The sequence below is a fragment of the Ranitomeya variabilis genome, chromosome 1 (assembly GCF_051348905.1).
Source record: "Ranitomeya variabilis isolate aRanVar5 chromosome 1, aRanVar5.hap1, whole genome shotgun sequence".
Lineage (NCBI taxonomy): Eukaryota > Metazoa > Chordata > Amphibia > Anura > Dendrobatidae > Ranitomeya > Ranitomeya variabilis.
This window is the reverse complement of record NC_135232.1, coordinates 218,487,822-218,502,901: the sequence shown is the minus strand read 5'-3', so window position 1 is coordinate 218,502,901 and position 15,080 is coordinate 218,487,822. Positions and strand designations below refer to the sequence as shown.

At 49.6% G+C, this 15,080-nt stretch overlaps 1 protein-coding gene across 25 annotated transcripts in view; it reads left to right on the top strand.

Moving 5' to 3' along the window:
• The first annotated feature begins 301 nt into the window (after window positions 1–301).
• ATXN2 (ataxin 2) overlaps window positions 302–15,080 on the top strand; it is a 177,619-nt gene continuing 162,840 nt past the window's right edge. For 9 of the 25 annotated variants that reach the window (XM_077292706.1, XM_077292700.1, XM_077292684.1 and 6 more), the window contains exon 1: window positions 666–961. In XM_077292706.1, the coding sequence (XP_077148821.1) occupies window positions 873–961 (89 nt within the window). In that variant the 5' untranslated portion in view covers window positions 666–872. Of the gene's footprint in view, window positions 446–624; window positions 962–15,080 lie in introns of those variants that run through there. The other 16 variants (XM_077292616.1, XM_077292592.1, XM_077292657.1 and 13 more) reach the window with 9 other exon arrangements.

Below are 15,080 nucleotides of genomic sequence, written 5' to 3'. Positions count from 1 at the left end.
CACAGACCCAGTCATTTGCACAATGTCCCCAGTAGTTGCGAAAACTGTCACATGTATTGGAGACATGGACATGTGCAAGAGGCCTCATAGGAAAGTGATGCATGGACTTAGCGAGCACCCTTTTAACCCTTACTTTACATGCAGCACCTCAAAGTTCTGCACCGTCACCTATAATTATCCACAGGACACACCGGGACCTGCTCCACCGAATTCATGGCGTTGGTCCGCTCACTCCCAGGTCCCGGTGGGTAACCGCCCGCCCGGCAGTCACGGTTTAACCCTAGCATGACCCCGCAGTGTAGCGCCGCACTCAGCGCACACTGGGCGTTATCTCGCACCGCCCTCCTCCCCGCTGGTGACACAGGACTGCGCAGCTCCCGGCCGAGCACCAGCAGCAGCACAGACCGGCTCACGTGTTCTGTAGGGCGCACTCCGCCCCTCACAGGTATCCTTCCGACTTCCCGTAAAGAGTTCTCCTCGTGCAGCCGCCGCTCTCCGCCGTCGCCCCCGCGTTATTTGTCCTCTGTGCGGCAGTCAGTTCCCGGAGACCGGAGGGATTTTACTCTCGGCTTAGACGGTGGACGGAGGAGAGAAGGTCGCGGCCCCGGTGCAGGCGGATATAGTGACGGCGCAGGGCTGTATTCCTCCGCGGCCCCGTTTTCAGCAGACTGTTTTGGTCTTGCTCGCCTGTGGCAACCGAGGAGACCTGAGCCGCTGTGACCCGGCGTCCCGCCGCCGCTCGGCCCGCACTCTGACCGCTCCGCTCTTTTAACCACTTCCGTGACTGATTTTTAACGTAGAGGAGAAGCCGCCGCTTTGCTTTCCGCCCGGTTCGTCAGCTGCTTTGACTGCCGGTTGTTTATGGGACCGTCATGTCCATGAAGCAGACCGGTAATAACAGGAAGCCCGGCGGGGCCAACGTGCCGGCGCCCGGAGGAGGAGGCAGGCAGAACATGGGCAGGTGGGTGATGTTGGGCGAAGCCATGTTATTAAAGGGCGTTGCGGGTGTGGAGGAGGGGGGACTAGGCCGCGGGCTCTCCGGGCCTCACCTTCAGGGTTGCAGCGTGTGTCCTGCCTGCCGCTGGAGGCCTGTACGTGCCGCAGCCGGTCGGCGGGAATCCGGCGCATCGGTGCCCAGGTCCCCGTGCATTGCCGGCCTGTGCTCGGTGCCGCATGGCCGGCGGGAGGTGACAGCGGACAGCGCCTTGTTATATCGCGCCCTGTACCGGCCGATCGCCGCTCCTCCATGGGGCGCGGGCCGCACGGGGTTAATCCGCAGTGCTCGCCAATGGCAGACAGGGCGTCTGTGCCGGCTCCGCATTCTGCGCCGCTTCCTGAGGTCCTCCCGTCCTGTCAGCAGCCGGCCGCGATCACTGCGGGCATCGGTCTCTGGTGGATTTCCACGGCTGAGACTGGTGAGACCCCTGATCTGCCGCAGCCTGCCTGCACACAGCCGTGTGTATGGAGAAGGCAGGCCCGGCACACACCGGCCTGTGAATACCACCGAAAGGAGCAGATCAAACCTGTCTGCCTGGACACATCCATAGAGCCTGGCATTATGGCTCCCACAGGTGGCGGCTCCCATGGCACTTTAGGCCCTGTTCATATTTAGGTTTATGCCATAAGCGCCCAGTGTGTACACCAACCAGCGACTGTGATAAATGCCAATTATGCCATGAAAAGCGCCCAGTGTGTACACCAACCAGCGGCTGTGATAAATGCCAATTATGCCATAAGCGCCCAGTGTGTACACCAACCAGCGGCTGTGATAAATGCCAATTATGCCATAAGCGCCCAGTGTGTACACCAACCAGCGGCTGTGATAAATGCCAATTATGCCATAAGCGCCCAGTGTGTACACCAACCAGCGGCTGTGATAAATGCCAATTATGCCATAAGCGCCCAGTGTGTACACCAACCAGCGGCTGTGATAAATGCCACTTATGCCATGAAAAGCGCCCAGTGTGTACACCAACCAGCGGCTGTGATAAATGCCAATTATGCCATAAGCGCCCAGTGTGTACACCAACCAGCGGCTGTGATAAATGCCAATTATGCCATGAAAAGTGCCCAGTGTGTACACCAACCAGCGGCTGTGATAAATGCCAATTATGCCATAAGCGCCCAGTGTGTACACCAACCAGCAGCTGTGATAAATGCTAATTATGCCATAAGCGCCCAGTGTGTACACCAACCAGCGGCTGTGATAAATGCTAATTATGCCATAAGCGCCCAGTGTGTACACCAACCAGCGGCTGTGATAAATGCTAATTATGCCATAAGCGCCCAATGTGTACACCAACCAGCGGCTGTGATAAATGCCACTTATGCCATAAGCGCCCAGTGTGTACACCAACCAGCGGCTGTGATAAATGCCACTTATGCCATAAGCGCCCAGTGTGTACACCAACCAGCGGCTGTGATAAATGCTAATTATGCCATAAGCGCCCAATGTGTACACCAACCAGCGGCTGTGATAAATGCTAATTATGCCATAAGCGCCCAATGTGTACACCAACCAGCGGCTGTGATAAATGCCACTTATGCCATAAGCGCCCAGTGTGTACACCAACCAGCGGCTGTGATAAATGGCAATTATACCATAAGCGCCCAATGTGTACACCAACCAGCGGCTGTGATAAATGCCAATTATGCCATAAGCGCCCAGTGTGTACACCAACCAGCGGCTGTGATAAATGCCACTTATGCCATGAAAAGCGCCCAGTGTGTACACCAACCAGCGGCTGTGATAAATGCCAATTATGCCATAAGCGCCCAGTGTGTACACCAACCAGCGGCTGTGATAAATGCCAATTATGCCATGAAAAGCGCCCAGTGTGTACACCAACCAGCAGCTGTGATAAATGGCAATTATGCCATAAGCGCCCAATGTCTACACTAACCAGCGGCTGTGATAAATGGCAATTATACCATAAGCGCCCAATGTGTACACCAACCAGCGGCTGTGATAAATGCCAATTATGCCATAAGCGCCCAGTGTGTACACCAACCAGCGGCTGTGATAAATGCCAATTATGCCATGAAAAGCGCCCAGTGTGTACACCAACCAGCGGCTGTGATAAATGCCAATTATGCCATAAGCGCCCAGTGTGTACACCAACCAGCGGCTGTGATAAATGCCAATTATGCCATAAGCGCCCAGTGTGTACACCAACCAGCGGCTGTGATAAATGCCAATTATGCCATAAGCGCCCAGTGTGTACACCAACCAGCGGCTGTGATAAATGCCAATTATGCCATAAGCGCCCAGTGTGTACACCAACCAGCGGCTGTGATAAATGCCAATTATGCCATGAAAAGCGCCCAGTGTGTACACCAACCAGCAGCTGTGATAAATGGCAATTATGCCATAAGCGCCCAATGTCTACACTAACCAGCGGCTGTGATAAATGCTAATTATGCCATAAGCGCCCTGTGTGTACACCAACCAGCGGCTGTGATAAATGCCACTTATGCCATGAAAAGCGCCCAGTGTGTACACCAACCAGCGGCTGTGATAAATGCCAATTATGCCATGAAAAGCGCCCAGTGTGTACACCAACCAGCGGCTGTGATAAATGCCAATTATGCCATAAGCGCCCAGTGTGTACACCAACCAGCGGCTGTGATAAATGCCAATTATGCCATGAAAAGCGCCCAGTGTGTACACCAACCAGCGGCTGTGATAAATGCCAATTATGCCATAAGCGCCCAGTGTGTACACTAACCAGCGGCTGTGATAAATGCCACTTATGCCATAAGCGCCCAGTGTGTACACCAACCAGCAGCTGTGATAAATGGCAATTATGCCATAAGCGCCCAATGTCTACACTAACCAGCGGCTGTGATAAATGCTAATTATGCCATAAGCGCCCAATGTGTACACCAACCAGCGGCTGTGATAAATGCCACTTATGCCATAAGCGCCCAGTGTGTACACCAACCAGCGGCTGTGATAAATGGCAATTATACCATAAGCGCCCAATGTGTACACCAACCAGCGGCTGTGATAAATGCCACTTATGCCATAAGCGCCCAGTGTGTACACCAACCAGCGGCTGTGATAAATGCCACTTATGCCATGAAAAGCGCCCAGTGTGTACACCAACCAGCGGCTGTGATAAATGCCAATTATGCCATAAGCGCCCAGTGTGTACACCAACCAGCGGCTGTAATAAATGCCAATTATGCCATAAGCGCCCAGTGTGTACACCAACCAGCGTCTGTGATAAATGCCAATTATGCCATAAGCGCCCAGTGTGTACACCAACCAGCGGCTGTGATAAATGCCAATTATGCCATGAAAAGCGCCCAGTGTGTACACCAACCAGCGGCTGTGATAAATGCCAATTATGCCATAAGCGCCCAGTGTGTACACTAACCAGCGGCTGTGATAAATGCCACTTATGCCATAAGCGCCCAGTGTGTACACCAACCAGCAGCTGTGATAAATGGCAATTATGCCATAAGCGCCCAATGTCTACACTAACCAGCGGCTGTGATAAATGCCACTTATGCCATAAGCGCCCAGTGTGTACACCAACCAGCGGCTGTGATAAATGGCAATTATACCATAAGCGCCCAATGTGTACACCAACCAGCGGCTGTGATAAATGCCAATTATGCCATAAGCGCCCAGTGTGTACACCAACCAGCGGCTGTGATAAATGCCAATTATGCCATAAGCACCCAGTGTGTACACCAACCAGCGTCTGTGATAAATGCCAATTATGCCATAAGCGCCCAGTGTGTACACCAACCAGCGGCTGTGATAAATGCCAATTATGCCATGAAAAGCACCCAGTGTGTACACCAACCAGCGTCTGTGATAAATGCCAATTATGCCATAAGCGCCCAGTGTGTACACCAACCAGCGGCTGTGATAAATGCCAATTATGCCATGAAAAGCGCCCAGTGTGTACACCAACCAGCGGCTGTGATAAATGCCAATTATGCCATAAGCGCCCAGTGTGTACACTAACCAGCGGCTGTGATAAATGCCACTTATGCCATAAGCGCCCAGTGTGTACACCAACCAGCAGCTGTGATAAATGGCAATTATGCCATAAGCGCCCAATGTCTACACTAACCAGCGGCTGTGATAAATGCTAATTATGCCATAAGCGCCCAATGTGTACACCAACCAGCGGCTGTGATAAATGCCACTTATGCCATAAGCGCCCAGTGTGTACACCAACCAGCGGCTGTGATAAATGGCAATTATGCCATAAGCGCCCAGTGTGTACACCAACCAGCGGCTGTGATAAATGCCACTTATGCCATGAAAAGCGCCCAGTGTGTACACCAACCAGCGGCTGTGATAAATGCCAATTATGCCATAAGCGCCCAGTGTGTACACCAACCAGCGTCCGTGATAAATGCCAATTATGCCATAAGCGCCCAGTGTGTACACCAACCAGCGGCTGTGATAAATGCCAATTATGCCATGAAAAGCGCCCAGTGTGTACACCAACCAGTTGCTGTGATAAATGCCAATTATGCCATAAGCGCCCAGTGTGTACACTAACCAGCGGCTGTGATAAATGCCACTTATGCCATAAGCGCCCAGTGTGTACACCAACCAGCAGCTGTGATAAATGGCAATTATGCCATAAGCGCCCAATGTCTACACTAACCAGCGGCTGTGATAAATGCTAATTATGCCATAAGCGCCCAATGTGTACACCAACCAGCGGCTGTGATAAATGCCACTTATGCCATAAGCGCCCAGTGTGTACACCAACCAGCGGCTGTGATAAATGGCAATTATACCATAAGCGCCCAATGTGTACACCAACCAGCGGCTGTGATAAATGCCAATTATGCCATAAGCGCCCAGTGTGTACACCAACCAGCGGCTGTGATAAATGCCACTTATGCCATGAAAAGCGCCCAGTGTGTACACCAACCAGCGGCTGTGATAAATGCCAATTATGCCATAAGCGCCCAGTGTGTACACCAACCAGCGGCTGTGATAAATGCCAATTATGCCATAAGCGCCCAGTGTGTACACCAACCAGCGGCTGTGATAAATGCCAATTATGCCATGAAAAGCGCCCAGTGTGTACACCAGCCAGCGGCTGTGATAAATGGCAATTATGCCATAAGCGCCCTATGTGTACACCAACCAGCGGCTGTGATAAATGCCAATTATGTCATGACTTGAATGTTGAATGGTTGCAGTACAGTTTCATATCCTGTGACCCACTGCTTACCATGTTCACAAAACACATACCGTATATACATTTTCTAGGGGATAGCTATATGATCATTGGGAGTACAAGTGCTGGAACACCCAACCGATGCCCAAAATGGAGCCAAGGTCAAGCATGCGCTCCTCCACTCTAGTCATTGTCTATGGGACTGCTAAAGATTGTCAAACTGTGTATGCAGCTGTCCCTGGCAGACCCAGCAAGAATGAATGGAGAGCAGTGCACGTGGTCATCCACCTCTCCATGCACACAGGACTCTTGGGGATCGGAGGGGGTCCCAGCAGTCTTCTGTTGGAACAAACCAGTGCAGACCGGTCATAGATCCATATGGAATTTCAGCAGAAAAAAATACTGGCGATTTCAGTGCTGAAATGTGATGGACATGACGCAACCTTTGCAGTGTGAAATGTGAATTGTGTGGTGACGTTCAATGGCATGAATTAACATGCTGCAGACTTGAAATTTATGGCCCAGATCAATTTGTGCTGCAGTTTGTTTCACAGCATGTATATAAGTTTTCATAAAATTCCATTGACAGCGCTGCCTATAGAAAAAACAATGGATTGCATCTGGAATATTGGGTGCGTATGCGATCCGTGTGCACGTAAATGTCCATTGTGAACTTTCCAGCATTCACTCAAAATTAATAGCAAAAAAGTGGTGTGATGGGGCCTTACCCAAAATACTTGTTTATCATTGGAAAGACCAGCCAGGGGCCTAGGAGATGTCAGCTGTAGGAGCAGCCTATTTATCACTTGTGTCCTTTCACCAGAAACTGCTAGGCATTGGACTGAGGACAACTCAAGGACTAGCTTACATGTGACTGTGCTTCTTGCTTTGGTTGGGGATATGTCATTCTTTATAGACTTAATCACTTTTTTATCACTAAAATAAGTAGGTTATATACATTTCCTAAAAGGGGCTGCTATTAATGGGTGTGTGTGCGCTTTACAATCATAGGCCACTTACATGAAATCTCATGACTCATTTCAGCTTGATGCCGGTTACTGTATCTAATCTGTCAATAACTTGTTGGTTATTCTTAAAGGAACAATAACAGAGATGTTAACTTTTTTTTCCCAATGCAATGTGTTGTTTATTTTTTTTTTTACTCGAAACGTCAAGAACTTCTATTATCCTCTGATAAAGTAATGGCATATCCTTAGGTTAGACTATCTTCTTGTGATTGGTGAGGCCCTGATCTCTCAGACCCCCATAATCTTCAGGATAAAGGGGCCATAATACTAATTTAGTGCTTTATTGCTGTCACTGCAACAACCATGTTGACAAGAAGCAGCGTGGGCTGCAGAGGCGGGAGGTGGAGCTGTTAAGGTACCTTCACACTGAACAACTTTCCAACGAGAACGACAACGATCCGTGACGTTGCAGTGTCCTGGATAGCGATATCGTTGTGTTTGACACGCAGCAGCGATCTGGATCCCGCTGTGATATCGTTGGTCGGAGCTAGAAGGCCAGCACCTTATTTCGTCGTTAGGTCGGTGTGTATCGTCGTGTTTGACAGCAAAAGCAACGATGCCAGCAATGCTAAACATGGAGCTAACGACCTGTGAGAACGATAAGTGTGTCACCGTCACAGGATCGCTCCTGCATCGTTCTGGAGCTGCTGTATTTGACATCTCTACAGCGACCTAAACAGCGACGCTGCAGCGATCGGATCGTTGTCTATATCGCTGCAGCGTCGCTGAGTGTAACGGTACCTTAAGGCCATGTTCACACTTTGCGGGTTTTACCGCGGATCCGCGGCGATTTTGATGCTGCGGGTCCGCAGCAGTTTCCATAGCGTTTACATTAACATGTAAACCCTATGGAAACCGCAAACCGCAGTGCACATGCTGCGGGAAAAACCGCGCAGAAATGCAGCGGTTTACAACCCGCAGCATGTCACTTCTCTGTGCAGAATCGCAGCGATTCTGCACCCATAGAAATGCATTGATCCGCTTACTTCCCGCATGGGGCTGTGCCCACGATGCGGGAAGTAAGCGGATAATGTGCGGTTGCTACCCGGGGTGGAGGAGAGGAGACTCTCCTCCAGGCCCTGGGAAGCATAAATAGTGTAAAAAAAAAAAGAATTAAAATAAAAAATAATGCTATACTCGCCTCTCAGCGCTGCACGCGGCCGTCCGGTCTCAGTTGCTGTGCGAGCAGGACCTGCGGTGACGTCGCGGTCACATGACCGTGATGTCGCGGTCACATGACCGTGACGTCACGAAGGTCCTTCTCGGCACAGCATCTTTGGAACCGGAGCGCCGCGTGCAGCGCCGAGGAGATCCGGACATCAGAGGGTGAGTATTTAACCAATTTGTATTATTTTTAACATTACTATTGATGCTGCATATGCAGCATCAATAGTATAGGTGTAATCCCGCAGCGGAAATCGCAAAACAAACCGCGATAAATCTGCAGGGATAACCGCAGCGGTTTTGCCCTGCAGATTTATCAATTCCGCTGCGGGAGAACCCGCAGAGCACGCCGCAAAGTGTGCATACAGCCTTAAAGGCAAGACCCTCTGACTTTTATTGATTTTACACACAGCAAGTCTTCCTTTTATAAGTGGGGCTGTGGAGTCTTGAGTCATGGAGATGGAGTCTGTATTAAAATGGACAGACTCTAAAATATGCAAAATGGGTCCAGTAGTACAATGCAGGATGTTCTGTAAATGTTTTCATATTTTGGGAAAGTTATGAAATGGCCTATGTCTGTGAGATGAATCTGTGCTGCACTTTATGTACATGCTCAGGAGTGAGGCAGTGCTGTGGAGTCGGGAGTCAGGGAAATTGAGGAATCGGAGTCTGTGGTTTGGCTTACCGACTCTGCAGACCCGGGTATAAGAAAATGTAATAGATCTAAAAGCAATAGATGGTGCAAAAAAAATGCTGGAAAAAAAAAAAAGCGCAGGTATCGTTTTGTGGTGCCAAAGCCTGGAGAAGTAGAATCAGATTATTTTTTTAATGCACTAAACTTTTATCAGCATGTACAAGAGACAAATGAATCATGACAAAAACGCAGGAAAAAAAAAAGCAACAAAAATTAAGCAAAATCGGCTTTTTTTTTTTTTTTTTTTGAAGCGATATTGCTACTGCTAAGAGCAGGTTTTGCTTGCGGGGGAAAAAAAAAGCATAAAAACTGCAACGTGTGAACATAGCCTAAGTATACTATCAATTTTTCATGTCACAAAAGCTTAGACCAGATAATATCCACAGAGCTAAGTGCCATGCTTGAGACTCCAATTTCCCTCCCTGTGTACATATGACAACAGGACAACACTTAAAGGGAATCTGTCACCCCATTTTTCGCCTATAAGCTAAGGCCTCCGGCATCAGGGGCTTATCTACAGCATTCTGTAAGGCCATGTGCACACGTTAAGTATTTTTCGCGTTTTTTTCGCGTTTTTTCGCTATAAAAACGCGAAAAAAACGCTTACATATGCCTCCTATTATTTTAAGTGTATTCCGCATTTTTTGTGCAAATGTAGCCTTTTTTTCCGCGAAAAAATCGCATTGCGGAAAAAAAAGCAACATGTTCATTAAAATGCGGAATTGCAGGGGATTCCGCACACCTAGGGGTCCATTGATCTGCTTACTTCCCGCACGGGGCTGTGCCCACGATGCGGGAAGTAAGCAGATTATGTGCGGTTGGTACCCAGGGTGGAGGAGAGGAGACTCTCCTCCACGCACTGGGCACCATATAAGTGGTCAAAAAATAAGAATTAAAATAAAAAACAGTCCTATACTCACCCTCGATGTCTTCCCGCCTCCACTGCACGCTGTCGCTTCGGTTCCTGTAGCTGGTGTGCGGTGAAAGACCCTGCCGATGACGTCACTGTCCTGTGATTGGTCGTGAGCGGTCATGTGACCGCTCACGTGACCGTGACGTCACGGAAGGTCCTGTGCGCACAGACCAGCTATAGGAAGAGGAACGGACGCCGCTGAGGAGATGTCTGGGTGAGTATAAGCATTTTTTTATTTTAATTATTTTTAAACATTCTATCTTTTACTATAGATGCTGCATCTATAGTAAAAAGTTGGTCACACTTGTCAAACGCTATGTTTGACAAGTGTGACCAACCTGTCAGTCAGTTTTCCAAGCGATGCTACAGATCGCTTGGAAAACTTAAGCATTCTGCAAGCTAATTACGCTTGCAGAATGCTAAAAAAACGCGAAAAAAACGCAAAAAAAAAATGCGGATTTCTTGCAGAAAATTTCCGGTTTTCTTCAGGAAATTTCTGCAAGAAATCCGCAACGTGTGCACATACCCTAATGCTGTAAATAAGCCGCCCCCCTCCCCCCCCCCCCCCCCCCCCATGTAACATGAAAGATAAGAAAAGCATGTTAGATTATACTCACCCAGGGGCGGTCCCGATGGGTGTCGTGGTCTGGGTCCTGCACCTCCCATCTTCATATGATGACGTCCTCTTCTTTGCTTCCTGCCACGGCTCCTGCACAGGCGTACTTTATCTGCCCTGTTGAGGGCAGAGCAAAGTACTGCAGTGCGCAGGCGCCGGGAAAGGTCAGAGAGGCCCAGCGCCTGCGCACTGCAGTACTTTACGCTGCCCTCAACAGGGAGGATAAAGTACGCCTGCGCCGGAGCTGCGACAGGAAGCAAAGAAGAGGACGTCATTGTATGAAGATGGGAGGCAATGGACCTGGAGCATTTTGGCCATCGGACAGAACCGGGACCGCTCCTGGGTGAGTATAATCTAAGGCTTCTTTCACACTTCCGTCGGTAGTCGCCAGTCACGAAGCGACGTACCGACGTAAGTGTTTGCTTTCACATATCCGTCTGTGTTGCCGGGCTGGAAAGAGTCAGAGAGAGACATTTCCTGCCGGGCATGCGCAGACGGGAACGTTCAAGGGAACGTTTTTCTGTGACGACGGTCCGCCAAAACCCGACGCATCCAGTACACAACGGACGCAACGTGTGGCCATACGTCGCGATCCGTCGGCAATACAAGTCTATGGGAAAATGCAGGATCCTCCATTTTCAAAAATTAACGGATTGCGACGTGACACAAAAGACGGAAATGTGAAAGTAGCCTAAGGGTACCGTTACACAAAACGATTTACCAACGATCACGACCAGCGATACGACCTGGCCGTGATCGTTGGTAAGTCGTTGTGTGGTCGCTGGGGAGCTGTCACACAGACAGCTCTCCAGCGACCAACGATGCCGAAGTCCCCGGGTAACCAGGGTAAACATCGGGTTACTAAGCGCAGGGCCGCGCTTAGTAACCCGATGTTTACCCTGGTCACCATCGTAAATGTAAAAAAAAAAAAAACAGTACATACTCACATTCCGGTGTCCGTCAGGTCCCTTGCCGTCTGCTTCCCGCACTGACTGACTGCCGGCCGTAAAGTGAAAGCACAGCACAGCGGTGACGTAACCGCTGTGCTCTGCTTTCACTTTACGGCTGGCAGGTTTTTTTTTTACATTTGCGATGGTAACCAGGGTAAACATCGGGTTACTAAGCGCGGCCCTGCGCTTAGTAACCCGATGTTTACTCTGGTTACAAGCGAACGCATCATTGATCGGTGTCACACACCGATCCAGCGATGACAGCGGGAGATCAGCGACGAAAGAAAGTTCCAAACGATCTGCTACGACGTACGATTCTCAGCGGGGTCCCTGATCGCTGCTGCATGTCAGACACACCGATATCGCTGGAACGTCACGGATCGTGCCGTCGTAGCGATCAAAGTGCCACTGTGAGACGGTACCCTAACTCGTTTTTGTTATCTTTCAGGTTACATCAGGGGCTTATCTACAGCATTACAGAATGCTGTAGATAAGCCCCTGATGCCGGTGGCTTTAGCTTACAGGCTAATTTTGGGGTGACAGATTCCCTTTAAACAATTTTATGCTTGCATAGCGCCATCCTATTCCGCAGCGCTGTACAGACATCACTGTCTCCATTGGGACGCATAATGTAAATTCCCTATCAGTATGGGTTTAGATTGTGGGAGGAACCCACACAAACATGAGCAGAACATGGACTCCTTTCAGATGTTGTCCTTGGTGGGATTTGAACCCAGCCCTGGAAATCAGCAGTGCTAACGGAGTGCCACTGAGCCACCGTGCCTCCCATTTACATGCATGTGCCATTAGTTTTTTGGACAAGGTCAGATTTTTTAATACATATGCTAGTTAATAAGTAACAGGATTTTAGAGATCGTCAGACAATCCTATTTACATAGTTATTGCCAGTCAGGCGTGCATGGTAGACTAGTAAATGGCTCTTTCAGTCCCTTCTACTGCTGAGTGTACCAGATTAATCGAAGTGCCCATCCTGTTGACCATCTGTTTGGGATTGGTACTGTTGGAAAGTGACAGAAAATGTTAGTGAGTCAATTGGTGCGCCGTGCAACTTTTGAGCTCTGTCCACTCATTTCTGGTGCAGGGGGTTAACCCCTTCCCGACCCATGACGCCTATGTGGCGTCATGGAATGATCGCATCCCTGCAGATCGGGTGAAAGGGTTAACTCCTATTTTACCCGATCTGCAGGGAGAGGGGGAGTTGTACTTAAGCCTAGGGGGGGTGGCTTTGCCCCCACGTGGCTACGATCGCTCTGATTGGCTGTTGCACTTTCAACAGCCAATCAGAGCAATTTGCAATATTTCACCTATGAAAATGGTGAAATATTGCAATCCAGCCATGGCCGATGCTGCAATAGCATCTGCCATGGCTGGAAATCATGTTCTGGCCCCCCCCACCGCCCCCGATCTCCTCCCCAGTCCTCCGTTCTGTCCGGTACCCCCCTCCGTCCCCCTGTTCGCTCCCCCGTCCCCCTGTTCGCTCCCCCGTGCTCCTGTCCGCTCCCCCGTGCTCCTGTCCGCTCCCCCCGTCCTCCGATCCCCCCCCCCTCTGCTCCGATCCACCCCCCCACCACCCCCTCATACTTACCGATCCTCCCGAAGTCGGTCCGTCTTCTCACTGGGCGCCGCCATCTTCCAAGATGGCGGGCGCATGCTCAGTGCGCCCGCCGACTCTGCCGGCTGGCAGATTCGTTACAAGTACATTTTGATCGCTGTGGTAGGTTCTACCACAGCGATCAAAATAAAAAAATAATAAATAAACCCCCCCCTTTATCACCCCCATAGGTAGGGACAATAATAAAATAAAGAAAATATTTTTTTTTCTTTTTCCACTAGGGTTAGAACTAGGGTTAGAACTAGGGGTAGGGTTAGGGGTAGGGTTAGGGTTAGGGGTAGGGTTATGGCATGTGCACACAGAGCGGATCGGCCGCGGATCCGCAGCGGATTGGCCGCTGCGAATTCGAAGCAGTTTTCCATCAGGTTTACAGTACCATGTACACCTATGGAAAACCAAATCCGCTGTGCCCATGGTGCGGAAAATTCCGTGCAGAAACGCTGCATTGTATTTTCCGCAGCATGTCAATTCTTTGTGCGGATTCCGCAGCATTTTACACCTGTTCCTCAATAGGAATCCGCAGGTGAAATCCGCACAAAAAAACACTGGAAATCTGCTGTAAATCCGCAGGCAAAACGCAGTGCCTTTTACCTGCAGATTTTTCCAAAATCGTGCGGCAAAATCTCACACGAATCCGCAACGTGGGCACATAGCCTTAGGGTTAGGGTTGGAATTAGAGTTAGGGTTGGAATTAGGGCTAGGGTTTGAAATAGGGTTAAGATTAGGCTTGTGGTTAGGGTTACGGATAGGGTTAGGAGTGTGTTGGGGTTACAGTTGTAGTTAGGGTTGGGATTAGGGTTACGGTTGGGATTAGGGTTAGGATTAGGGTTGGAATTAGGGTTACGGTTGTGTTGCGGTTAGGGTTGTGGTTAGGGGTGTGTTGGGGTTAGGGTTGTGATTAGGGTGATGGCTACAGTTGGGATTAGGATTAGGGGTGTGTTGGGGTTAGTGTTGAAGTTAGAATTGAGGGGTTTCCACTGTTTAGGCACATCAGGGGTCTCCAAACGCAACATGGCGCCACCATTGATTCCAGCCAATCTTGCGTTCAAAAAGTCAAATGGTGCTCCCGCCCTTCCAAGCCCCGACGTGCGCCCAAACAGTGGTTTACCCCCACATTTGGGGTACCAGCGTACTCAGGACAAACTGGGCAACAACTGTTGGGGTCCAATTTCTCCTGTTACCCTTGCAAAAATATAAAAATTACTTGCTAAAACATAATTTTTGAGGAAAGAACAATTATTTTTTATTTTCACGGCTCTGCGTTATAAACTTCTGTGAAGCACTTGGGGGTTGAAAGTGGTCACCACACATCTAGATAAGTTCCTTCGGGGGTCTAGTTTCCAAAATGGGGTCACTTGTGGGGTGTTTCTACTGTTTAGGCACATCAGGGGCTCTGCAAATGCAATGTGACGCCCGCAGACCATTCCATCAAAGTCTGCATTTCAAATGTCACTACTTCCCTTCCGAGCCCTGACGTGTGCCCAAACAGTGGTTTACCCCCACATATGGGGTATCAGCGTACTCAGGAGAAACTGGACAACAACTTTTGGGGTCCAATTTCTCCTGTTACTCTTGCAAAAATAAAAAATTCTGGGCTAAAAAATATTTTTGAGGAAAGGAAACACATTTATTATTTTCACGGCTCTGCGTTATAAACTTCTGGGAAGCACTTGGGGGTTCAAAGTGCTCACCACACATCTAGATTAGTTCCTTGGGAGGTCTAGTTTCCAAAATGGGGTCACTTGTGCGGGAGCTCCAATGTTTAGGCACACAGGGGCTCTCCAAACGCGACATGGTGTCCGCTAATGATTGGAGCTAATTTTCCATTCAAAAAGCCAAATGGCATGCCTTCCCTTCCGAGCCCTGCCGTGCACCCAAACAGTGGTTTACCCCCACATATGGGGTATCATCGTACTCAGGA